Source organism: Haliotis asinina, chromosome 8, assembly GCF_037392515.1.
Source record: "Haliotis asinina isolate JCU_RB_2024 chromosome 8, JCU_Hal_asi_v2, whole genome shotgun sequence".
In the NCBI taxonomy this organism is placed as follows: domain Eukaryota; kingdom Metazoa; phylum Mollusca; class Gastropoda; order Lepetellida; family Haliotidae; genus Haliotis; species Haliotis asinina.
The window spans coordinates 4875075-4902634 of record NC_090287.1 but is presented as its reverse complement, the minus strand read 5'-3'; the positions used below and the strand labels follow the sequence as shown (position 1 = coordinate 4902634).

Here is a 27560-nt window from a genome sequence, read left to right as displayed (position 1 = left end):
GAATCATTAAGGAAATTACTTCTATTGAAAGTATGAAGATAAAGTTATTCAAATAAGTTTGGCAAACATCCATTTGTATAGCAACATAACACTGTCTTACCACATTTAAAATCTGTTAAATCACATTGAATGTAATCACATCCATACAATCCTCCTTTATATTTAGTTATTTGTTATACAGATGGTTTCGGTTATTTAAACACTAAAAGTATAACAAACGTACCAAAGAACAATTATATTTACGAGCCCTCTAGAATACACAAATTGTCGTTCCTTAATAAAATTCCTTCCTTACCGGAAAAAGTATATTTATTTAAGACGAGTGTGGTTCGAAGAGCGGGCTACTTTCTGCTAATGTAAGCAGATACGATAGCAGAGTGCTCGAAAAACATTGCTAAATCCAATCAAGTAAACAAAAATATTTTGATATCTTCGTAAACTGATTTTTTGACTCTATGACAATCGTAAAGGGTTCAGTTGCTGTGAACATCTGGCGTTCCACCTGCGAGATGGGGACTGAGAGAAGGTTTAATGTACAGAGAAACGTTCAGATGGAAGCAGAACAAATTAGATGGCATTTTTTTTGTATGGTTAGGACGTTTGGGCGTTTCTGCAAGCAGGATGGAGAGATTACGGTACCTTGTATGTAGGATAATTGGGACTTTTTTTCAAACAACTGACATAATAAAGTGATAGTTGTTTTAAACTTTTCAATCACGGGGTTTTGGCATCGTTTACTGTTATCGGAGTTGTATATTTAAGTTTCCAAGTAAACCCCCAATTACTATATTTTAAAAAGTTGTAACTTTTTTATGTGTGTTTCTAAGTTAATTTGTCTACTAATTTTAAGTGCAATTGAAATATGACTTCGGTGAAGCAATCACTGTGCGAAATATGATAAACTATAATTTGAGAGCGCGATAGCTAACTGATTGGTATGTTATAGACAGACATGCAATTTAGCCGTGCAATAGTCAGATAACCTTTATGTTTAATACTTTATGCATTTACATTAAGTTTATTTTAAAGTATATTAATTATGCCTGTATTCTTATTATCCAAATATAAGTATGCGTTTACGATGCATAATTTTCGATGCTGTTCAGTTATGCAGTAAAATTGCCACACTTTGTTTGCACCAACATGCAAATGCTTTCATAGACAATACACGTACCTTTCGTACGATGAGATTTCGTTTTGAAAGGGCCGACGTGAATTAGTTACATTCTTTTCCTAATCCCTTAAAAAATGTACACAAATAAACACAAAAACGTTAAGATTAGTGATATTTGTTGTTAACCACAGTAAATAAGATAATTGATTTAATTTCAAAGTTATAAGGAAACAAACAGCAGTACATGTGGAAAACAAATGCTCGCCTCGGAATCGCCTATCACAGCCCGGGCCAATTTGACACTGGTGAGGTTTTGGTAACGAAATACGAATCTCGTGTTTTAGCCTGGGTCTTATATCGCGACCTCCGTTAGGTCCAATTAGACTTGCGATTCTCACCTCCCACCCGCTTGGATCGTGAGCATCATGCAAAGCACGATGGGAAATTCTCGTGCTCGGTTCGTGCGTTCGGAAGATGTCAATCATTCTCCGTTGTATATAGTCTCATACGCCAATCACGGGAGAAAATTGAGCCACTTAGAGTTGACAAGTTCTCCGATCGTCATTTGAATGAACCCAACCTCGTTCCATTATTTTCATATCTCCAGCTTACAAGTTTTCATAATTAGAAGGCGAGCTTGTTTAATTACATGTCAGATCTTGGCTTCGTGTTTGAACCACATGGGGTAAAATGCCGACCAGCTTCTTCGCGCACTCTCTGACTTTTTTCAACAAAAAGTATAGTATTATATTTCTTATATTCAACTTTGTGATAATCTGTAAAATGGGTTCAATTGGTTTCCGCGTGGCTAAGATACATGTATAAATATGCACATTCATTTACATGTAAGTCTGACGAAGGATTGAATGTGTCAAGTCAATTATAATGTATACTATTTTCCTTTTCAAAACCATGAACCTGCTCTAAAAAAACACTCCTTTAAACTCCCGTTTTCATTCACCTGTTCAGTATCATATGTACTGCGTTTTTATCATATGTAAAGCGCAATACTGGTTTTCTTTTACATCTACAGAATGGATTAGCTGGTAACATCAGTCAAATACCCTAACAATCAACACACACGCACGCACGCCTGTATATATGTATAGATGGACAGACAGACAGACAGACAGACACGTAGAGAGATAGATAGATAGATAGATAGATAGATAGATAGATAGATAGAGATAGAGAAGTAGACAGATAGACATCTACAGATAAGATCGAATTAATCTTGCTTTTTCACTGGACGTGTAAGCTGTGAGAATAAATGTGTACGTAGGAAACATTATTAAAATTTAGTGATGAAATAGTTTATATATGGAAATATATTATCGGTATTTCATTCCAGTGAAAAAAGCATTTTCACCAAAGGCTAGTTTTAGTTTCAGTAAAACTCTACTGTTCTCAGCGAACTATATATTAACGTACTGAAACTTGAAAATAAAAGTAACAGTTTGGCAAGTCACCGATGAGAAATAAATTACTTGACCAAATTACGTTATTCTGTTGTTGAACGCCACGCTTAGCAATATTAGTGACACTGAGGTGTAAAGTAACCGGGTCTGAACATGGCGATCTAGTGACTGACATCATGACCAATAACCATAGCAGTTGGGATACCATGACATCTAAAATCCAAATCAAGGATCCTAATCTCTCAGTAGCGTTATTCGCCTCTTGCACGCATCTGCTGCTGAAGGCCAGTGCTTGATAGAAAATGTCATTTATACAAAGACTATTTGTTTTGCAGACACACGCAGTGATCTTACGTTCCCTATGAAATTTACCATATTGGTAATAAACTTTCAAACTGAATAATCAATGCATTTGGAATCTATATAATTATCACTTCTGCGATTTTAACGGATTTCATGGAAACATTATCTCTATTTTCACTACAGGAAGTGTCACAACGCTCCTGTAGTGATACAGCCATTATCACTTATCAACACACAATCTTGCCAATTTCTTAATAATATCATCTTAGAGCCTGAAGTGCGAAAGTTCGTGCCAGGTTGCTGATCCTGCAATGCACATTGTTGGTTGATTAGCAGCTAACTGTATCGATGTTGCCTCATGGGCACACCAGCAGATTGTCAGCTTGCTTTAGTACCTTACTCCTGAAGAACGATATGGTGTTGGAACAAACTGCCTGCAAGCTGGGGAAAGGTCTAGGGTCATCTGGCACAGCGCGTGTTGGTTGTGGAATCACGGTGCTTTGTCTTCTGTAATTACGAGTGTAAAACACACGCAGGTAAAATAACACTTGGGTGGTGGATGGGGGAATAGATGGACTTTTGCGCAATGTAAGTGGTCTTTCGCCGAATATGGTGTCTATCTGACAATGATTCCCCCACACATTAGGAGGGGTGGGTATTGCAGAGAATTATCATATTAGTTTTTAGCAATTAAAATTGCTTCTAACTGCGTTTATGCTGGAGTTATATAGATGTGTAGACACACAACAAAATCACTATGCTTGATTAAGTTTCATAATTTGTATATACTCATGACAAAAAATACTGTTTATATTGCACAAATGGAACAAGGGAAAATATTTAACAATTTAACACCAACGTAGTGGTTACTAGTTTGAACTATATAGCTAGTTTCCCCACTGAAATGTGATTCAGCAACTTGACCGAGTTAGGACATATAAGAGATCACGTGCACTGGTCACTAATGAGGAAATATTTAAAACACTCACATCGAAAACATTGCGAAACACTTGAATAAAAATTTAGAACACAACTTCAAACCGATCTTAACTTGACTTCCGGTGAAAAAAACCGGAAATATACGAAGATTTCCGAATGTTACGAAGTTTCCCGGATGCATGTCGAAATACCGGTATTTCGATCAGTGTATCTCAATACGTGTCGATTTCATGTCTGAACCGGTAAAGACCTGCAAACCGGTTATATTGCGCAGCCCTACAAATTAGTTTGCTCTAGTCGGACTTGTACAACGGAGATGTCTCATGATTATGGAAAGGCTTTTGTCGTTGTATTAATTTTTTCAGTGTGAGTATATGCTGTTCCGAATGTACTGAATGAATATTCTGAAAACGTCAAGTTATCTGAATATATATTTATTACATCATATATCTTGTCGCGTTACGTGATTTGTTGTTGATTTTAATTATACTTGGTGTAAAGGGCATTGTGCAATGGTGTTATTCGTTACTATCAACTGACCCCTATGAGATATAGTGGATGTGGTCAGTACCGTATATCGCACAGTACACGTGAGATATGGTGATTGTGGTCAATGCACAGTACACGTGAGATATAGTGCATGTGGTCTGCGCACAGTACACGTGAGATATAGTGCATGTGGTTAGCGCACCGTGCACGTGAGACATTGTGGATTCATAATCCTGGCAGGACAGGAGATTACAGCATACTGACCACCACGGAGGTTGCTGGACAAACGGTGGACAGTGTGATATGCAGTAACTAGAGGATTATGCACGTTACTGATATGCTCAGATCTGCTGCACAGAGACATCAACCGTTCTCTGGACGGGTGCTGTTAATGGGTCACGACACACCCAATTCTTTCTGCGAACACCTGTTGTTATCACAATGTCGCTTGTGTCACTGTAAGTGTAATGTTTGTTACATTGCCTGCCAACTGTTTGTTCCGATAGCTGTCACAATGTGTGTGACACGTTTTGTCAAGATGTGTACTGCTGAATGCTGACAAATGTCTACATTGTATATAAGGTGTAGAAGGTATTGAGTCTCGCTGTGTACCTCTATATTTTATCTACCCATGCTTGTCGTAATCGACTTACGGGATCGGGTGGTCAGGCTCTCTGACTTTGTTGACACATGTTATCGGATTCTTAATGCGTAGATCGATGCTCATGTTGTTGATCATTGGATTGTTTGGTCTAGACTAGATTATTTACAGCTCGCCTCCATACAGCTGGAATATTGCTGAGTGCGACGTTAACCAACCAGCCAACGGTGCCAACCAACATTTCAAGGTTTGACAGTGCGTTTGCAGACATGATGTGCCTTGCAGTGTGTCTCGAAATGTGCCGTTGTTTAGCGACATATATCACACTGCTTCTCAAAGTCTGCCGTCAGTGCGGTTGTCTCGGCAGTCTCGAGATGTGTCCAACTGTCTGTGTCTGTCGAAATGTGTGTCACTCTGTCCCCGAAGTGACTGTGTCGATGTGTTACTGTGTTTGTTAGTCGGGTTGCAAAAGTGTATTAATGCTTTCATTGTGTCCCCTGTTTATAACATGCTAAGCATCCATGCGTATTTAAATGAAGAAACTGATGAGATGTCGATAGGATGAGGGAGCTGCGCACCGGTAAGTGGCTCCTGTAGATTTGGCACAACTCGGTAGACTTCTTTCTGGATAACAATAGAAAATTATTTCTCACTTAAAATGTGTTTTACAAGAGGTTTTAAAAACGACGAGAGCATAGGGAACAATGCAACAACAGTCTAGATCCGTTGTTCCTAAACATTTAGCGACTTGTCCGGTGTATCATTAAGTTCATGCAAATAATAGCGTATTCATGTCTCTAACAACCAGTATTAGCCGTAGGGAAATACATCCAAACTTCACCCGGGAGTAAATTGCGCACAGGAAAGAAGTACGGAAGGGGTTTAAATCGTTCATCTTTTGTTTGACAAACTTTAGACTTTTGAAAGCCTGTTGACCCGCTCTTCTGCCTTGTGACCCCAACTTGGGAGCAATTGGACCCCCACGTGATACCCACAGGCTACGATTTTCCGACATACCGGGTTTGAAAGCATTTGAGAGACGGAGTTGGGGACGGTGGCGCTTTGTGCGTGACGTTTCCCCGCGAGGAGTACGGCAGGGCGCTGGTCTTGAACAAACTTTATTTTGTTCCACACGGAATCAACCGTACGAACAGTTGTCGACTAATTCACTAACTGCTACCTTTCGTCTCACCAATCTCGTTAATTCTTCACACCTCGTTAATTTTTCACAACATTTCCAGCCGTGTCCAAACTAACAGCATTGCATGGGGTCTCCAATAACGGAGACAAATCAGCGTTAATTTGGCGGAGGTGTAAATCCCACACAACGAAAATAAGATCCTCAGATGCTTCGTAACGTCTCAAGCATATTTTCGTGTAAAACAAATACATGACAAACCGTCCCTGTTTCTTCTCCAACCAGAGAGGTAAGCAAGAAAGCGACAACCGGAGACCCTCTGAGGTAATTAAGAGTTTTTATATTAGCGGGATGCTCCCACTTTCCTGGAGGGAAGATTTCAATTAGAAAGACCCATCGGCACGGAAGATACACGATAAAATTTTATTTTTCACCGGGGTCTAATAGTTTTAATTGGGCCCGCGCGTCTCTTTGAACGTTGTCGGAAACGTGCTCGACCCAGGAACGGCTTAACAGCAGTCGTCAATTATGAGCACAGAACCTTTGCCTCGTCATTAACAGACTGTTTCGATGTCGTGTTTCTTCCTTAATGATCGGTGGTTCGGGATGGAGCAACAACCCCGACACATAACAACCAGTCATTAGGGGCAAGTTTTTTATTGTAGGGAAATAGGCACTGTACTTTTCTTCCTATGCACTGTGACTAATATCTGTAAAATCATCTCGTAAAAAAACGAAAAAAATCGAACATCTCTTTTTTTCATCTTAACTTAGACACAAGAACATTTAAAGGAATCAGAACTTTCCGCTGATTCTTTCAAAATGCCACACTTCCATGGTATTATTAAGGCAATTTTAATTTTTTGCCATGTAAATTGTGTTTTTTCAGTGTTACACTAATGGTAATTTGAACGAATCGCCACTTCTTATTCATTCTCCAATTTCTCTCAATTGGCACCCTCTAATGCTAATTGTCCAGTATTGTGTATCTAATGGCGATCTGATTTCTTATTTCACATATCATTATCTTATTATTAATTAACGATCGATGTTGCTTTCCTTTCAGAGCCATTTACAAATCATGATATCCTAATAACGCTGAAATGATTGTATCAATCATTCACAACGTTGGCGAAATGCCACGAAATTTGAACAGTGTAATGTGTAATTTAGCCATTTTACTAGTTGATTTTGTCAAAACCTTGTCGTTTAAATACAGTTACAGGTAAAGTAGTAAGTTATATCTTGGCAAAAACATGAAGTTCGTGAAAATAAATACATTAATTATCTTATGTGAATTCTTAATCAAATTTACAGGGCAGTACCGCGTCAACATTGTGCAAATGAAAACCTGGTTTGTTTTCATATGAAACAGTTTGTTTTCAAAGTATATGTTTCACAAACTTTGGGTGTAGAGATTAGGTGTAGGGTAATCTTACCCGAACATGTTGCTCATATTCATAATTCATTACGTCATTTTTATATAACGTTTTTGATATTTATACTATGTTACTGATTACTGATAAAAGAAACAACAGTAGTAGTTACTAACACGAGTCTCAAGGATAATATTTATGAAAGCTTGATCTCGCTGAGTTGCTTAAGGGTCATTTAGGCAGACGTTTTTGTCAGGAGAGAGTATCAATGACATTGAGATGTGCATATTGTTATTTTGTAGCCCCGACAGGCTAATATGCTGCCGCTAATAGGAACAGTGCCCGTGGAAATAATTCACATTTGGACAGTGGTCAAGTATTAAGGTTTTCTGTGACCGCTGAAGCTACATAATGGACGAGAATCTCATTCACATGTGAGGTGAAGGGTTGACATAAGAAACAGGTGGATTGTTATATTTTAAAAAGCGAAGGAATGAACTAAGATAGATCTCAAAAGAGATTTGTTTTAAAACAAAGAGAACACAAGCGTTATCTATCCCAATCTCTTTTACTGCAAACATTTATCCTCACATCATATTCGTTTTAACATTCAAAAGTGTTTCCGTTACATTTTGTATCTGAACCTTGGAAAGAGGCTTGGAGGCTTAGAATATCAAAAAGTTTTGTATCGGATTTGTTGAGATTTTGTTTTAATCAAGCCTATTTTAAAAATATGTTGAAGGGTTACGATTACGTTGATTAGAGAAGAAATGTGGATGTTTTAAAGAATAATTATTCCAACTGAGACCATTTTACAGCATTGTCTATTGCTGGAAATAGAGTTGGCATAATTTATGTGCTATTAGCCCGGAGAATTCACTTAAGTATGCCAATAAGAAGCCTTTGACGTCGTCCGGCCTCCTGGTGATAGCACTGCACGATATTTGTCCACGGTCGGATTGGAATGTCATTAATCTGGCGCTTGAATCAAAACAGTGTTTTACCTTAAGTCACTCCATGGATGGTTTGGTCGAGGAAAACACAATCTATTTTCGGGAGTGTCACTTGGCGGCACAACAATTACATATTATAGTCAAATAGAAGTTCCATTTGGTATATTTGTTTCATCGGACGGTTCTCTTTTCAGTGGAGAAAATTTCCAAACACGTGTTATCTCTTCGAACTCATTGCTGCAGTGGAGAAAATTCCCAAACACGTCTTATCTCTCCAAACCCATTGCTGCAATGGGGAAAATTCCCAAACACGTCTTATCTCTCCAAACCCATTGCTGCAATGGGGAAAATTCCCAAACACATGTATTATCCCTTGGTACTTATTTCAGTAGAGTATATTCCCAAACTCGAGTATTATCCCTTGGTACTTATTTCAATAGAGAATATTCCCAAACACGTGTATCATCCCTTGGTACTTATTTCAATAGAGAATATTCCCAAACTCGTGTATTATCCCTTGGTACTTATATCAATAGAGAATATTCCCAAACTTGTGTATTATCCCTTGGTACTTATTTCAATAGAGAATGTTCCCAAACTCGTGTATTATCCCTTGGTACTTATATCAATAGAGAATATTCCCAAACTCGTGTATTATCCCTTGGTACTTATTTCAATAGAGAATGTTCCCAAACTCGTGTATTATCCCTTGGTACTTGTGTCAATAGAGAATATTCCCAAACTCGTGTATTATCCCTTGGTACTTATTTCAATAGAGAATATTCCCAAACACGTGTATTATCCCTTGGTACTTATTTCAATAGAGAATATTCCCAAACACGTGTATTATCCCTCGGTACGTATTTCAGTAGAGAATATTCCCAAACACGTGTATTATCCCTGGGTAATCTTTCTTAGAGGAAAAATAACCAAACACGTTGTATCGTTTGCAAACTACAATCGTTCGCCATTGTTAGCTGTCTGTATTATATGTCCCCAGTTTGCTTAGCGTGGGTGTAGGAGTATTTATTTGTTGCATAGTAAATCTTTATATTCGCCTTGCCGCCCACTCACGATGCAGGTGCGTGAATATCTCCGCTGTAAATGTTCGTTATCATGTCTTCAGGCAGTTCAACTTCTTTGTGTGTATTTGTTTTTCTATGTACACAAAGTTAGTCACAGTCTAATCTATTGTAGTATGAACATGTTGAATACAAACAGGTCACAGGGATTACAACTACCAGCAACAAACTGACTAATGATTGAATAATGTACATAACGTCAATAACGATTTGACATAACACCACGAGATAATTGGCGCAGCAAGAGTTAACTGGTGCATATTAAGATAGTTCAGAATGAATTAGTGAGAACCAGAGTGATAATTAGACTGCATCTAACCGAAATGAGATTACCGACTGAATGTTCTATAACAGTCTTTTGCACAAAGACCACCACACAGACAACAGGCATGCTCTAGAGAATGAACCGTTATTGTGGTGTCTTAGGCACCGAAGTCTGTATACAAAGCTGCAGTTAATGGTGACTCCAAAACACATGGATCTGTTACACTAGACGTCGGAATCGTGTAGTGGCCCCTGCATCCAATACAGTTATTTTGTCTTTATGTACATAAGATGAATGAAAAAGGTATATAATCAAAGATCATAACTCGTTTTAATAATTTGATAATTTGGGACATGGAAAAGCTCCAGAGTACTGAACTGTCTTACGTGTTGTTATACCTTCATAGTTCGCCTCTTGTTAGCACAACGTGGAATCTATCTTCATAGGTTGTGAAAAACTCCGGACGTTTGGGGCGTGAGCAGTAGGGTTAACTTACACGCGGCTTCGGGAAGATTTCACACATGGGCACAGGGCGGTGGGAGAGCCTAGTGGTTAAAGCGTTCGCTCGTCGCGCCAAGGGCCCGGGTTCGATTCCCTACTTTGAAACAAAACAGTCAATTTCTGGTGTGCCCTTCCATGATATTTCTGGAATATTGCTAAAAGTGGCGTAAAACTGAACTCACTCATTTCCACATGGGTACAATGTGTGTGGCCAATTTCATGTGTTACTTCCGTGATAGTGAGAGTGGCGTAACATTTCATTCACTCATTATTAACCGTCAGATTCAAAATGTCTTGCCTTTCTGTATTTATTGGTTGGTAAGTGAAAACAGTACCTGTCTGTGGCAACACATGTTTTAAACACCTGTGAACATCAGCTGGAGCATTCAATTTGCATCACTTCCTGGCAAAATCTTTCTTGAACAGTTTGAACTCAAACATAGTTAACGTAAATCTTCGGTGACAACAGCCACACATATCTACAACCGTAGATTATTTAGAAACCTTTACACCCCTTTCCATGTATCAATATGAATTACAAATTTTGGGGTACTTGTTGCGAATGGATGAACATTCAGCCCTCGAGTATCTGGGTTAGTATTGGTCTTCAGAAACCAATGGTGCCGTAAAAGGCGACTAACGGGATCGGAGGGTCAGACTCGCTGACTTGGTTGACACATGTGATCGGTTCAAAGTATTGAGTAGATCCATGCTCACGATGTCAGCCATTGGATTGTATAGTTCAGACTCTGTTATTTGAATATCACCATCATATAGCTAGACGATTGCTGAGTGTGGCCTTGGAGAAAAAATAAACAGACAAATCGAATAAATATTCAACAATTAGCAGATCCTGAACCGGTGAATTTATGGTCAAAGCGACGCTACATTACGTCAACCAGATTCACCAAAATAGCTGGCACTATTTACTGTCAAATTTGAAAACGATCTCATATATTTATTTGAAAGCAATTATGCTTCGTTTGAAGCTAAATATTCAGTTGACAACGTTCCACTGACAAAGGATTCTAAATGGAAGATACTTATAAAGTACCGAATCACCTTGATCATTTTTTCTGACTCACTACGAACTGACATATTTTCACACGTAACACACGGCTGCCTTTTTTCAACTCCCCTTTTTCTCCTTCTGATATTTCAATCAATGTTCGCTTCATACACCATCAGAATCTGGGTGGGGAAGAAATTCCTCAAGTTGATATAGCTAAAACCGCCAGCGACCACCAAGACGTTATGCAGAGGGTGGCAAGTCTTTATCAAAGGTGTCGCTCAACAAATACTCGTGTAAACACTGGGTGCGTAAATGAAATGACCCCAAAATGTAAGATTATACTCCTCAGAGGTAATAATTATGTATTCTTATCACCTGACGTGTCAGTCGCGCTACTTTTACAGGTTAAATTTGTACAACGTTTTGCTTCGCATGTCGCATGAACGTTGTTTTAGTGATTAGTGGAGAATTGACTTAAGGTATTTTGGACGTTTTGCGCCAGCAGATTCGACATAATCGCTAGCGTACATGTGTTAGACATCTGTGCATGTGTTGACGCTAAAAAGTGGCTGTGTTCCTTGGAATGAAATACACCACGATATGAATACTAGCATTGCTAGCACATGTAACCAACAGTTTGAGTTTTTATGATAGACGGTATCATACGTTGTGCTGTAACATTAGCACCATATGTACATAAACGTTAGTGTCATATTGGCAGCAGGTCAGGTCATGTTATTGCATTCATTTCAGTTGCAAATGCACGAATAGATAGCTTGTGTTATATACGTATGGACGTATATGGTAGGTTCTGCCATAATATCTGAAGAAAAGTCGGTCCTTGAGTTCCAGCTTCTCCAATACAATGTTCAGCATATCCAGCTCACGTTAAAACATACATAACATTTTGGCTGTGGCAGCCCTTGTTGGCTTTAATTGTAAATAGTGTGTTTTCACAAAATGTAAATTTGAAATCTTCATTTATCGACATATTTAGATGGACAAAGGATTTGTTTGGCGTTTTTAATCTGCAGGGTGTTACTTATAAATTTACTCTTACAAATAAGCTTTTTTCATAGTATCACTTTTATGGAAAATTTAAGATTTGCTTTCTTAATGGACAGTTTCAACTAGTCCATGTTGATATCTTTGTGGTTGAAGGTATGTCTTTTATCTCACTTGTGTTTACATCCGACAATAATGCACACTCATCGTGCTGCAACACATGGAATATTTATATTTGTTTGCCGTGGGTTACACAGTGAATTGCAGGTATTCAATAGTGTCCGTCGGTTTGTAATAAACATCCGTTTCATCTCATTCTGATCGAATATAGATATTACTTTACTTGTGAAAACTTCTTTATCTGCACGAGATCACGAGATATGTATGTGTGTGTGTGTGTGTGTGTGTGTGTGTGTGTATGTGTATGTGTGTGTGTATGCATGCGATTAAAGTTTATGCCATATAGAGGGTGTTATGTCAGAATCCTAACCGATCCTCTCAATGAAATGATATATTTAATTTTAACTGGTAATACACTTGGTATAACAACGTGTAACACGCAGGTTTGCAGTGGAAAATGACCACTTCTTTAAAATTCGTTTTTTTATCTCAAATGATTAATTTGATTTATTTTAACTATCAAAAGCTATGTTGTCTTTTCCCCCGTGAGGATGTTTAACAAATACAAGACTCCATGTGCATGTGGTCGCCTTGGGGCAGGTGTGTCAATGAAACAGCTATACCATAAGAACACACAGATGATGCTGAGTATTCGTTTATTAACCAAATCATTATTTACATCAACATAATCACATAATTATCTTAAATATTACAATGTATTTACACACGGCTATAATAGACAGCATTAGAGAAGGAAACATTTTGACTAAGTTTCGGAAAGATTTAGAAGGATCTAGTAACTAGTAACAGTGCACTCTCTATCAGTGGATTTAACAAGTGTCACTGAAACTGAAATGAATGTACACCGTCATTTCCATGTAAGTGCATGTAAATATAGATTTACAAAACCCGTTCCTAACGAAAATCTCTCTATTAAGTGGCGTAACAAACGTGGTAGGTATTTACAATACAAACCAAACGAAATAAGACAGGAATCTAACACAAATGGGATGTGGTAGGAAAATGCTTGGGACCTCTAGAACTAGAAATATCAAATCTTCAAAATTCGTAATAATGTTATGTCAATGATGAAACATGTTTGTACCTTTTCATTCTGGTGTATGAACAAAGACTATTTCTCGTTGATATGTTCATATTTGATGTATGGCTTACCACCTATTACTTAATTTATGGGTCCTCTAGTCTAAATATTTATAAAGCTAATCTCATCCATCCGCTTCCGCTGACGACAGTGGAGCCCCTGGATTCCATTGATCATTGACCACTGTTTGCATAATTATAACAGGGGTGGACATCAGACGATGGCAAGTATGGTGAATGCAGGGGATGTTGAGTGAGTTCAAAGCTAAGCAGGAAGAGCGACAACAGACGATTGCACACAAAAATATCCTTTTGGAATGGAAAGTACTATTCTTTATACAAGCCATCTATTACAGATGTACCTCGCTGAGGATTTTGCAGCAACCTCTCGCAACCTGCCTATTTTACGTTTATATAAATGTATGTCTACCTTTAGATTTTTACCTTTGTATTTGAGTCGCCAATAACAGACAAGTAATTATATATTCTGAATATGATGCACCCCCATGATAGAAATTTGTAAAGATGTTTGTATTATCTGATTCAACCACCATTAACTTCCTTAATTCACGATGTCAGCACTGAAGGTATGTACATTTAGCTCACATAAGGTAAAAGCAATAGAAGAATACATGAACAGGTTTTCTTAAAATGCATTATACATACATACGTCTTCACAATATGTAAGTACTGTATAAACATACGTCTTCATAAAATGTAAGTACTATATACACATACGTCTTCATAAAGTGTAAGTACTATATATACATACGTCTTCATAAAATGTAAGTACTACATGTATATACATACGTATTCATAAAATGTAAGTAGTACATTTGGATAAGCCTTCATAAATGTAAATAATACATATACATGTTCACATAAGCCTTCATTCTGTCTTAGTGTTATATGTACATATGCCTTCATTCTGTCTTAGTGTTATATGTACATATGCCTTCATTCTGTCTTAGTGTTATATGTACATATGCCTTCATAAAAAAGTATGAACTGGAGTTTATATTAGTTAACATACAGGTGCGAACCCGACACATTCACAGACAAATATGTATTTCCACTGACAGGCTAACCCATAATATAAAGCATGCTTTACCAGTAGGTACTCTATTTAGGACTGATGCATACGGCAAGTTGTAGTAACATCTCATACAAACTTGTGCATGTAATAAATATGAAATATAATAATAACACATGTGAAATATCTTCATATCCGACAAATGTGTAGGCATTTTGAATGTCTGTAATGAAACGTTTGTTGTAAACAAACCACGTTCAAGTGGACTTTCATCATTGATCTCCGTCCTGGCAAAGGAAACCTATACATAACCAGCATAAAATTGCATTTATTCAATATTTAAGGCAGTTAACGAAGATGCGGATGAAACACACTGAAGTAATGATGCATGCCTCAGGTTTGACGCACTGTGTGCGTGCGTCAAGCCAAATGATATCAAACGGAACATTTGCCTGTTGACGAAAAGATTTCAAGACGCTCTTCAATAACCAAGACCTTATTTTTCGCTGCACAAAACGTCCCTATTTACGTTCACACGTGGAAAGTTATATTGGTATACGCACAATTACCCTCACTGTAAGCAGTGTCATATACTTTTACACCCAAGAAACCTATATGTAGTAACAGTATGTACAGTCTACTTGGACTGGGATGTCAGTGTTGGATGTCTACAGTTATTAAATAACACAACTTTTAGTCTGAGATAACACATTGTAAAACCAGCAGGTTCTATTTACAGGTCTACACATGTATTCAACCTCTCAATATCATGTCACACTTAATTCCCTGAAACTGGATTTACAATGTGTTGATAACAACGAGTTTTTGTTACCTCATGGCCTAATTTCATTTTAATCACAAACAGAACAAATAGGCCCAAACCCATGTCCGTGTATCTGTCTCGATGCTAATCACTTCCATATTGCCACTGACAGGAACGTCTTGAACATTGGAGAATATCTACGGCTTTTAACGAATTCTTATATGATGATTCTGACTGTGTGCTTCGCTTCTCTTTTGACGTACCTGTCAATACCCTGTACCAAGGTATGTGTCATTCACTCTGTATCTTTACAACAATATACATGGAGAATGTTTTGTCTCAGTCAAGATAAGCACTGGAATCTGCATGGAATGTTCTTCAGCCATATGCTATTTTTCTCAGCATAAAAAATTGACACAGAACGTATAATAATGTGACACATAAACTCTGTTATCAACAAAACACTCAACAGTTCTTCCTGTTTATCGATTGTATGTCTAATGCTCCAACTGTTCATAGCCACGACAAGGTATCTTCTAAAACATTGGGCCACCAGCAAGAAACTGCACAGAACTGTTTTCTTTTGGTATAAAATCATTTCTCCGTATCAGTGCCTGTCGAGAAAGTCCTCAGCAGCTTTGCACTATGTTCCTGTGCCTTGGCCCTTAGAGCGTTGATGCTGTCCGTACGGGGGTCAGGATTCAAACCAAGCTCCACTATCTCGACCCGGGGGTCAGGGCTGCGCCTCGTCTGTATAGTGTCGGTGGAATCTGGAGTCTCTTCGTTGACATTTCTCTCTTCTGAATGAAAACTCTTGGCAGCGTCATTGCATTTCCGGTGCATGCCTGAAATACACCATCCCGTTACTGGTTGTCTTATTGGAACGCATCATAATGACAGCTTTCTTTACAATAATGATAAATACTCAAACAACTTTATATATAGCCATCAGAAAGTAATCGTAGGTTCGAGGCAGAATAAGAACTGAGTAGTGAAGTTCGTGACATCACTGTCTGAATATCATCCCGTGGGCATGGATGTCATGCCATGTCATCTCGTGGCTGGTATATCCCAGAGGTACTACTCACAGGCCTCGATCATAGAGCAAGTGTAATGTTGAATGAGGCGTAAAACAACACTCACTCACTCATTCTGTATGCACACAGCATGTACCTATTTTACTCTACTTGTCAAGCATTCATTCTGGATGAAAAAGACATATTCCATGTTACTCACTTATAAGCCAAGGAGCACACGTGTCCAGTGTTCCGTCATCAGCAGCTTTTGCAATGGTTTCCGGAAGCGGAAGTGAGTGTCTGACCATGGCCCCATACAATCCGTATTCCGCCATGATACTGCTTCGTCCCCACGTCTTCTCCGCTTTGCGCCATTTTGCACGACGATTTTGAAACCAGACCTAAAACAAAAAGAGTCCTTTAAAACTGAGGTAATCAATAAAAAGACCCCAAAACTACACAAGCAGAATTGCCAAAATCAAATAGGGGTAATAACTAACCTCTTCTTCACTCTTGCCCGTTTACCATTCTAAAATAGCAGGAACTGTGAATGTGTGAGCATGACTTAAACCACTTTCAGCAATACTCTACAAATGTAATGTCGGCAATACAAAATACAAAACGGACTGTCTGGTATCGACCCAATGTAAGAGAGGTATGGTCCCATGCAATTTTAACCGTTTTTCATAATGGTCTGGAACTTATAGTTACTGAAACTATGACATTCCAGCTAGTATTATGTGTAGAACTGAGACATTCCAGCAATTGCCTTGTGTAGAACTGAGACATTGCAGCTTGTGTCTTGTGTAGAACTGAGACATTCCAGCAATTGCCTTGTGTAGAACTGAGACATTGCAGCTTGTGTCTTGTGTAGAACTGAGACATTCCAGCAATTGCCTTGTGTAGAACTGAGACATTGCAGCTTGTGTCTTGTGTAGAACTGAGACATTCCAGCAATTGCCTTGTGTAGAACTGAGACATTACAGCAAGTGTCTTGTGTGGAACTGAGACATTTCAGCTATTTCAATAATTTAGCTGGTGTTTTTCTCCGGTTTAAGACAATGTTTTGTATGAATCCTGGACAATGTAGATTGATGTTTTTGTGAAACGGAGACATTGTTGCCCGTGAAACAATGACAGTGTAGCTTGTGCCTTGGGCGACCATCTGATACGTTTAAATTTGTGCCTTGTATCAAACTGAAATGTTTATTAGAGTGGAGTGGTAGGGTAGCCTAGTGGTTTAAACGCCAAAGACTTGGGTTCGAATCCCCACATATTACAATGTGTGAAGCCCATTTCTGCTGTCCCCGCAATGATGTTGTTGGAATATTCCTAAAAACGGCGTAAAGCTCAGTCGTTCAGTGTTAATATAGTGATGACACCGGGTGTTCGTAAAACTCTACTGGCCACATCAGCATCTCACACAATTGTATCCAAGGTTTTGCTGCGGCGGCCTACGGTGGCCTACAACGGCCTACGGCGGCCTACGGTGGCCTGTAAACACATTTACTACTTTAGGAGACAATGCAGCGATTAGTATGATGTGCAATGACCCACGTCGTGAAGGTAGACGACGCGCTGTCAACCAAGTCTGAACAACCGATAGGGTAACTAACTGCCAGACAATTAACAGTCTGTAAAGGTCATAGTAGGGGGGAGGAGGGGAGTACGACGATTCATGCCGACAGTTAGCGACTGGTTCATTCCCAAAGACATAAGATATACGTTAAACATCCAACTTTCCATGCTGTTAAGACATGGACATGGTGATTCCGGCAACGATTGCCATGCACTGATTCTCCTTTCACGTCTAATGTGCAGTAGTGTCTGCGAAACCTACACACTATAAGCCTCGTTTGTTTGTAAGAGGAACACGAATCCTTATTTCTTAGATTTAAAGAGAACTGTCAAATGTAAGTATGCTTTGTCATATAGTACTGGGATACTGATGTAGCGTGCTTTGCAACATTTCGACATGGATCGAGTTTAAATATGTTAATTCCAGCACACAAAATCTGAATTAAAAATTAAGATCAATGACAACATACCCCTAATAATTGGTAACTGACAATGACGACACAGAACTAGAATATACCGCTATTACTAATATATAGGATAATTGCCATGGAAATCAGATAACGAAACAAACAAGAGAAAAACACGTCGTGGAACTGACACATGTACATTTCAGTGATGGCTGTAATTACCATTATTTACCATATGTCTATTTCACTGATGATTTATATGGCTGTCTCTTAGCAGGTAACTCTACCACTACACGGGTCGGACAGATGGGGAGAGGAGGAAGAGATCAGTTTCGCGGACTAGTTTATAATGTAAGAGTGTCTCGCCCAACTTCATTAGCAGGTAATCGAAGGACTCACGATACACGGCTGACATTTGACATCGGTATCCATCAATCCGTTTGAAACCTATAGGATGTTGAACAGATACAGTCAGAGTTGACCAGTCTTTGTGGAAGAGACCATGTTGAGCGATTTTGTTAATGGACCTTAATATTTGTTTTAAAAAGAAATAGCCTTTCTGAACTATTTTGAAAAACTTTCAGTAGATATAGAGTTAAAAAATTTAATGTATTTTACTTGGGTAAACTGAAATTACTGAATTGATTCATGCTTTTGATCAGCCCTTGCAAGCAGTGTCATGCTGGGCTTCTTGAGAGGTTCCAGTTTCTGTGACTCTCTTCACCAACAGTGAGTGGGTACCCGACAGGATGAGATCGGGTGATGTGTTAATGATGACTATATGTTAGGTTTCTGGAATCTCACAGACAACATCCACTGCTCCCGGAAGAATGCCAATCGAGTGCACATTGATCCACTGACAGCGATAAGGATTCCCGTAATACTTTCAGAATGATATGATCCGTGATGGTAAAGCGCCATGCACCTGAACTATTGTTCTTGCTGTTCTTGTTGTAAATAGTGTTTTGGTCTATATTAAGTCTGAACGGAAGAAAGCAAGAGAATGGACAAACCAGCTACCATAAAAAATTCAATTTAATCAGTAGTTATAGTGAGTTACTTAGTCTGATATACAAACGTTTCATCATACGAATACAACACAATGCGGGAGGAACACTTTGTTCACATAAACTTCATAAACTTCGTCAGGCCAACAGACATTCAAATGTGGTCCTTACTACTCTGACTGACTCACTAGTCGCCACTAAGGAATGGTCGGAGTATACTGCACCTGGGTTGCGTGTAAACTCACGAAATGTGTATGACAGATCTGGCACTAAAACATCGGTATACTTCCTGACTTGTACCAGCAGAGACGGACAGGGACACACGTGCAGGAGTGACTGGCAGTCTTGAACGCGTCTGCATGGTCGGGTATTCATGCAATGACCTCTCCGACAATAAAACAACAGCCTCATACCCGAGAACCTGTCATCCAGTTGACTCGAAACAACAGAGGAACTGTGCACACACACATGTTGAGAGACTTTGTCCCCAGTGGCCAGAAGTATAGAGAAACCCAAGCTTTCCGCTTTCGAAACATCTCATAGAAAGATGTAACCCCAGATTTTCCTATCCAACCAATATTCTCCATTCCAACATCAAACAGCAGGAAGAGAGTAAACTTCAAGAAACTCAAGAAGGAAGCATATACTTTATATATCATTCATGCTTTAACTAATACTGGTGTAGTATTGGTTGGTTATAGGGGTCGTGAAGCGGCAGTATTGCTCACCACTGTAATACACTGGGGATTTTTTCATCGAGAAAAAATCAGGAAAAGGGACAACTGTGGTTTTGTCAAACCTTTAGATGCTCATGGCTGCCCTCTTGCTGGTAGAACTGGTAACACAACAATATTGCCCATCGAGTTGATAAAACTGTAGTGCTGCCGAGCGTGTTAATATACCTGTAGAATTGCCGAGCAGGCTAATAAAACGGTAGTATTGCCGAGCGTGCTAATATAACTGTAATATTGACGAGTGAGGTAACATAACTGTTGTATTGCCGAACGTGCTAATAGTATAGCTGTAATATTGTCCAGCGAGGTAATACAGCTGTAGTACTGCCGACATTGCTAATAAAGCTGCAGTATTGTCGAGTGAGGTAATATAGTTGTAGTACTGCCAAGATTGCTAATAAAGCTGCAGTATTGTCGAGCGAGGTAATACAGCTGTAGTATTGTTGAGCGAGGTAACGCATTTGTAATATCATCGAGCGAGGTAATAGGTAATAAAGTTGCAGTATTGTCGAGTGAGGTAATATAGTTGTAGTACTGCCAAGATTGCTAATAAAGCTGTAGTTTTGTCGAGCGAGGTAACGCATCTGTAATATTATCGAGCGAGATAATAAAGTTGCAGTATTGTCGAGTGAGGTAAAATAGTTGTAGTACTGCCAAGATTGCTAATAAAGCTGCAGTATTGTCGAGCGAGGTAATACAGCTGTAGTATTGTTGAGCGAGGTAACGCATCTGTAATATTATCGAGCGAGATAATAAAGCTGCAGTATTGTCGAGTGAGGTAATATAGTTGTACTGCCAAGATTGCTAATAAAGCTGTAGTATTGTCGAGCAAGGTAATACAGCTGTAGTATTGTCGAGCGAGGTAACGCATCTGTAATATTATCGAGCGAGGTAATATAGCTGTAGTATTGCCGAGCGTGCTGACATATCTGTAGTATTGCCGAGCGTGGTTATGTAGCTGTCATGGTCGAGCTTGCTGGTAAAACTGTAGGTTATAACAATGGACGAGTTTCCTGGTTTCCGGAGTTGGGGTGATTACAACAGGTACGTAAGAGTAATTAAGACAGCGAACAATTCGCCATTGTTACATGCTATATAAGTCGTGAACCTCAACAGGTGAAATCAGAGACACGGCGTTTGGTCGTACAGCTTCCTTACTATTACATTATCCAATCAATTATCCTTTTCTGATATATACAACAGCCTTTAACATAACAGATTCTAAGGTGGTTCAATGACGTCATCACGCTCGTGCCTGTCGCTCCCATATTGGCAGGTGATGGTGGTGAGCACGAGATTCAGATGACATTTGAATAACAAATCTATTAATTGAAGTCACATTAGCGTGCGTAAATCGCACGAGAATACAGCTAATCTCGTTCCCAAATTGAAATTTGTAAACACGTTTCTCACTGTGGTCTGATTCGGAATCCGCCCGCCCGTGCTCACCATGCATTCCGTCTCCAGAGACTACTTCGCGAATCAATGAAGTATAATTGACAAAACGAATATTTCTTTGGAAGCGTTTGATCTGAAATTAATCAATCTCACACAATAGTCACTCTGAGTGATTAACTCATCTAATATTGAGGCCTAAATCGCTCACGTGCCGGTCTAAGCGCCTGAAATATGTTTCCGCAATTGCTTTATTTGCGTCGTTGGCTTAATCGTGCCTCAGAGACTGCCATGGGGCCCGTTCTCGCTCAATCATTTAGTAAATGTGAGAAAAATCTTGCGATCATTTTCCCGTGTTTGAATAAGTAATGCGAACTTCCATCTGTAAAATTACCCTTGTCCCTCTCAGGGCCGATGAATGTTTTAAATTTGATTAAGAGATGTCGTTATCTCATTTAAAAACGACCATGTTACGGGGTGGACTTTCAAAGCTATGGCAAATACAAGTTGCTATTACAGTGATTAGGTGAGGACGATAGTTGTAGCTAATACCTGGCCTCTGGTTGACGTAACCTCCTTTACTCCATGTACGGGCTTTTGGGGATACGGAGTAGAGGGCGAGGTTCTGACTAAACAGGTGTTAGTGGGTGGGGACTAAACAGGCGTTGGTGGGTGGGGACACAAAAGGCGTTGACGAGTGGGTACTAAACAGGTGTTGCTGTATGGGGACACAAAATGCGTTGACTTGTGTGGACTAAACAGGCATTGGTGTGTGAGGACTAGACAGACGTTGGTGTGTGATGACTAAACATGTGTTGGTGTGTGAGGACTAAACAGGTGTTGGTCGCTGGGGACAAAAAGGGCGTTGGTGGGTGGGGACTAAACAGGTGTTGGTCGGTGGGGACAAAAAAGGCGTTGGTGGGTGGGGACTTAACAGACATTGATGGCGTTGACGGGTGAGGACTAAACAGTGAGTGGGGATGAAACAGGCGTTGGTGGGTTAGGACAAGACAAGCGTTGAATGGTTAGAACAAACGAGCGTTGGAGTGTGATGACTAGATACAAAGCAGGGTGTGTCGGATGGAGGTCAAAATCAGTCATTGGTCATACTGTAGTCATTCATAATCAGAAAGAGTTTCGAGAAATATATAAGAGGTGAACACGAAACATTGATATCACATTCATAATACGTATTAGGTGTGCCACAAGTACTGTCTTAAGATTGGGTCTTCCAAGGGCAACTGAGAACACAGTATCTAGCCTACTGATCACAAATAAGTGAACCATCCAGATCACCACTTATACATTCGTGTAAATGTACTTCATGTAGCAAGATGCGACTCTGTTGATCGGGTCACATCTAATCGTGTGACTGTTATGCTGAACGATGCGTCATGATATCGGCCACAGAACTGTCTTGTTCTCACTCAGACTGCGGCCATATACATACAATACGACTTAGACTAACACTAAATACGACGGAGTGCAGTGTCAAACAAAAGGCAAAGAAACTACACGTGTATAATCGGCTATTGATAGTATGTACATCAGACGAAACTGACACAGATGTAAACAATAAAAACTTAAACTTACTGATGTGGTGTAAGTCACGAACAAGCAAAACCAAACTGGACATGTAGAGATATTTTCAAAGCTCTCACGAAAAGCATTCTTTCACTTGATGAGAGTGAAAGGATCATACATATATATAAACTTACGTGTGAAGATGTATTTAAATATCACAATGACTGACTGACCCGAGAACATCCGCCCTTACCTGTATCCGATCTTCCGGGAGATCTGTCTTCATGGCAAGGACTTCTCTTGCGTACACGTCCGGGTAATGAGCATCTTTAAATGCCTTCTCTAATTCATCAAGCTGCTGACTGGTGAAGATTGTCCTAGATGTGTAGTAACAAAGTGTTTTGTGTAATTCGGGTACAGTTTACACAATGCATGGGTACTCATTTGGCTCTATCATTGTTTAAGTATTACAAAAAATATATAATTATATATATTATGAAATAACACATTTTCTCAAAAATGTGTGCAGGGAATTCCAATCATCATGAATATTTATCCAATAGTTCAGCTGATATAATATTTAACATAGAGAATTTTCTGGGTTCTTGTTTATAACTGTTACAGTTCAATAGTTTTTACCTGATGGTCGGATGGAGCAGGCCCAGAAACGTTGTATTCAAAGAATAACAAGAAGATGAAACCCAGAATATTCTCTTTGTTCATCTAATAACATCTTCTAAAATGCCAATCAAGTTTCTGATTATGATATTATTTAATGTCCTGTTAGAAGCTAACTAAGATTGAGCATGTACCTTCCATACTGGTTAGGCTAACACACTATGAACACATATCATTCCAGTGCCGACAAAAGTATTATTACGATTGTTAGATAATAGTACATATTGCACATTCGTCAATGATATAATCATTCATTATTTACTGGGCAATGACGTCTGTTACTCTAAATAATATATTTTTCTGAATAACGAAAGCGACAAACGCTTTTTGATGTAATAAGAATTATCTGCTAACACTGAACCTTAATACGATTCCGCCAAAATGATAAGCCTGTGTTAATGATAGATGCAGGTGTTCAACACATGTGATCGTATCCAGTCAAACCGGTGACTACCATCATACACACACTGTCGAGTCATTTGTTCACCGAAAACATACGCGAGCAAATGGTAATAGTCCAAATGGGGAACTCAGTCAGACACAAAGATTTGTCAGATTTAGAAATCTCCTCTAACTTTCTTCCATAACACGTCTGAAAGATTTACAGATGCCCTTAATGTGCCAGGAAAATCTATTATAACTTCATTACTACTAGCAGTGTGCGAGGATGTGAGGAATCTGCATGCTCGCTGCTTTGCCTGATTGGAAGTGAACGGATGAACGCGGCTGTTTCTTGCCGTGGACAGATCACACTGGCAGTTACCTGTGCCGTCGCTTTTTCTTCTTCCTGTTGGCAAGAAGGGAGGAACTGTCCAGTTTATCAACCGTGCTGTCCACTTCACAGTCGGAGGTTTCTGCATGAAATTTCTACGCATAAGCAAATCACCTAACGCTCATTAAGTCATTTGCTGTTCACACAACCTTATAATTAATGAAAACTGTGTTTCAAATACAATCTTATCATAACCTGCAAAATATTATTTAAAAAAACAAAAACAAAACGAGGCATACATGAGAAGACAAAAATCCCACAGATAGATTTAGAAGACTGATTCATATTTCAGTTTAATGCCATTACAATTTTGAAATCATTTTTCCCTTTGAAGCTAGTGTCTTGGCAGTGCAGTGGTATTAATCATATTATACTGACATATTTGATCGTGTGTCGGTCTGTAGCTGCGGCAGTACATGTTTCTGACCAATATCTCACTGTTATTGTTCACAACGGTTATGTAACCAATTAATGATAACAAACGTTCGAGGCCCATTAAAAAAAGTCTATTTTCGTTTCAAAACAAAAACCTGAACATAATATTCAAAATTAATTATCATCTGGTGCTGGTGTTGTATATTTCCCCCAAATTCATTACTGGTTATTAATCGAATATGTTTTTTTCCAAAAGTCTATATTTTCAGAGCATGACGATCTACACGTTCACGTCGACAAAAGGAGAAAACATTCAAATGTTTAAATAATTTGACAAAATATATGATACTGTTCCCTATTTTTTAATACAGAATTAAACATATCAGCACTTGATTTAGCATTACTAGCTTTGCATACATGCCCCCAGTCTCAATTTATGAACAAATCATCTAATCCAACTGAATAAAAGACAACAAAAACTGTATCAAATTTCCCTTTTCAGGTAAAACAATAGTGATGGCAGGAAGAAGAGTTGGAACATTTCTACCGCTGCCGCCGCAGGTTCTTCCTCCATTTCGTTGCTATAGCAACGGAGACATAAACAAAAACGCAACGCTCATTTCCAAGCATTTTAGTACCATGAGAAAATAGGCGTCTACAAGTTAACTCGATGTTTTCATCACTATGATACGTAATGATACATTTAGAGATACACCCATTCCATCAATAATTGGGTGATTAAATCCACAATTGATTTAGATCATATTATCTTCAAAGTTAATGTATGAATCGACCTCCATACCACTATATCAGACAGATTAACAAAGATAAAAATGCACATTGGGTTAAGATGACTGGAAGATAGCTCCCTTATCAGAACTATGGCTAACGTTTTCGTATTAATCGTGCAAATACTTATAATTAACATGTTCTGGAGCCTCAGCTGCCGGTTCTTCGGAATTAGACACTTACCATATATTTCTTCGATCAAACCAGATTTTCCTGATATATGTTTGTAAAGTAAACATATTGACATGCAATTTGCATTCTTGAGTAAAATAAATAATTATAATTACTTTCACGACATGGACATAAACACATAGTTTTCAAATGCCTTGTTCTAAGCATATAATGATTAACTGTCTACTGTCTATTTTAGCTACATAAGCAAATTTACATAAGCATTAATTTTGTTTGATTAACATTTTTGAAAACAGCATTTCACACTTGACAGATATAACCACATCAGCCTTCACTATGGACTTTCACCTAATTTACTACATCAGACAATAACCCAAAATTACGTTTCATTCAATCGCTAAAAGCAAGTCAGCCCGGTCCTTCACTTCATAATCTCAGAAATATGTTAAAACAATATCTTCCACGTCTATTTCAGCTGAGAGATCCAACAGCGCATTTCATCATTAACCAGTATGACTAAAAGTATTACAAGATTAAGGGTTAAAGAGATAATCATAGCTCACCTGTCTTATCGCTACGACTCGGCGCCAATTTATCCCGCTCATTGTCGTCTGTTGATGATAAATGGGGTTTCCAAGATTGAGCAGACGACACATCTTTGAAGCTCGTGTTAAAAGTCGAAGGTAAAAATGGCGACAGGTAGAGTGACACCGGCGATGGAAGATGTCCCTGGAGAGAACTGTCACGTAAATCAAAATCCTTACCATGGAGGAACTGTTTGAAAGAAAAATTACTACCACACATTCCAAATCCAGGCTTAAAAACCGGAGCTGGGAAACCGGGCGCCAAAGACCGGGTCCCGTTTAGGGTAAGAAATGGTGAAGGTACAAAATTCATGTTCAGCTCTTGTCAAAACGCCCTCTTCATTCACAGAATGATCGTGGAGAGGCTAGAGCTTTTAGATAGTGTCTCTCGCGATAGATTTGAGCGACGGTTCAACTAATGGAATGGTTGTCGCGGGATAATTGTCCCCGCCTCGGTTTCCCGGTCTAAGCATTGTTCCACTAATCAATTCCAACCCCCGATTCTACGATGTGCTCGCGAAAACTGTCACTCATTCAGTTTCCAATAGCCCGTCTGCCATCTGCAATTAGCCATTATAATCACAACGCTATAATGTGCCTTATTGGGCATGGAGGCTTATATAAATTTTTGTTCGCGAGCTTGATTTAATTTGCGTTAGGCTATGATATTGAAATGCTTTACAAGGGCTCACAATGCTATGAGAACCACAGATTCCATTCATTCCTAAATTGCTAATAATTATTTTTCGCCCGTGTCTTTTTTCTACATATTGGCTCTAATTAAGTTATGCATATTGCCCGCTCGCTCGCCAGGCGCTTTGTTATGACCCGTGCATTATCTTACAAATTATATCTTGTATTGGATTAATGAAAATTATTTTTCTGTTCTAGTAAGGGTGAGGGAAATGTGAAAAAGGCGGAAATTCATCGAGAGGAAAATATTAGTTGGATATCCAATAAATCCCCGTTAACATGAAGGTTATTGTAGCAAGAGTAAGACTACTATATAGCGCGATCGGAGTTGACACGAGAGCAGCCACTCCCGCGGATATACACATCTTGACAGCCTTCCGATAGAACTTTACAAGCACTGTGCTAAGAAACATATATAGCAACAATTTGTAAAAGGTTTCTGAAACTTTCTTTGATGAAAAAATTTTACCAAAAAAAATGCCATTCGAAAGTAGCAAGTAACGTAATCAATTACAAGTACCTATATCAACGACAGCGCTATCACCTGACTGTTAGTGCTTCTACTACCTTTGCTGCTGCTGCTGCTACTACTACTACTACTACTACCACCACCACTGTTAGCACCATCACATCTGCAAGTATTCTTCCTTCTTCACTTGCTAC

At 38.9% G+C, this 27560-nt stretch overlaps 1 protein-coding gene across 1 annotated transcript; it reads right to left on the bottom strand.

Moving 5' to 3' along the window:
* Window positions 1–15718: 15718 nt before the first annotated feature.
* Window positions 15719–26517, bottom strand: LOC137295027 (visual system homeobox 2-like). Its single transcript, XM_067826285.1, has 5 exons — window positions 26184–26517; window positions 24316–24406; window positions 23128–23251; window positions 16450–16630; window positions 15719–16058 (listed from the first exon to the last, which is right to left on the bottom strand). The coding sequence occupies exons 1-5, from the start codon at window positions 26515–26517 to the stop codon at window positions 15808–15810; spliced, it is 981 nt and encodes a 326-aa protein (XP_067682386.1). The 3' UTR covers window positions 15719–15807.
* Between the last annotated feature and the right edge of the window lie 1043 nt (window positions 26518–27560).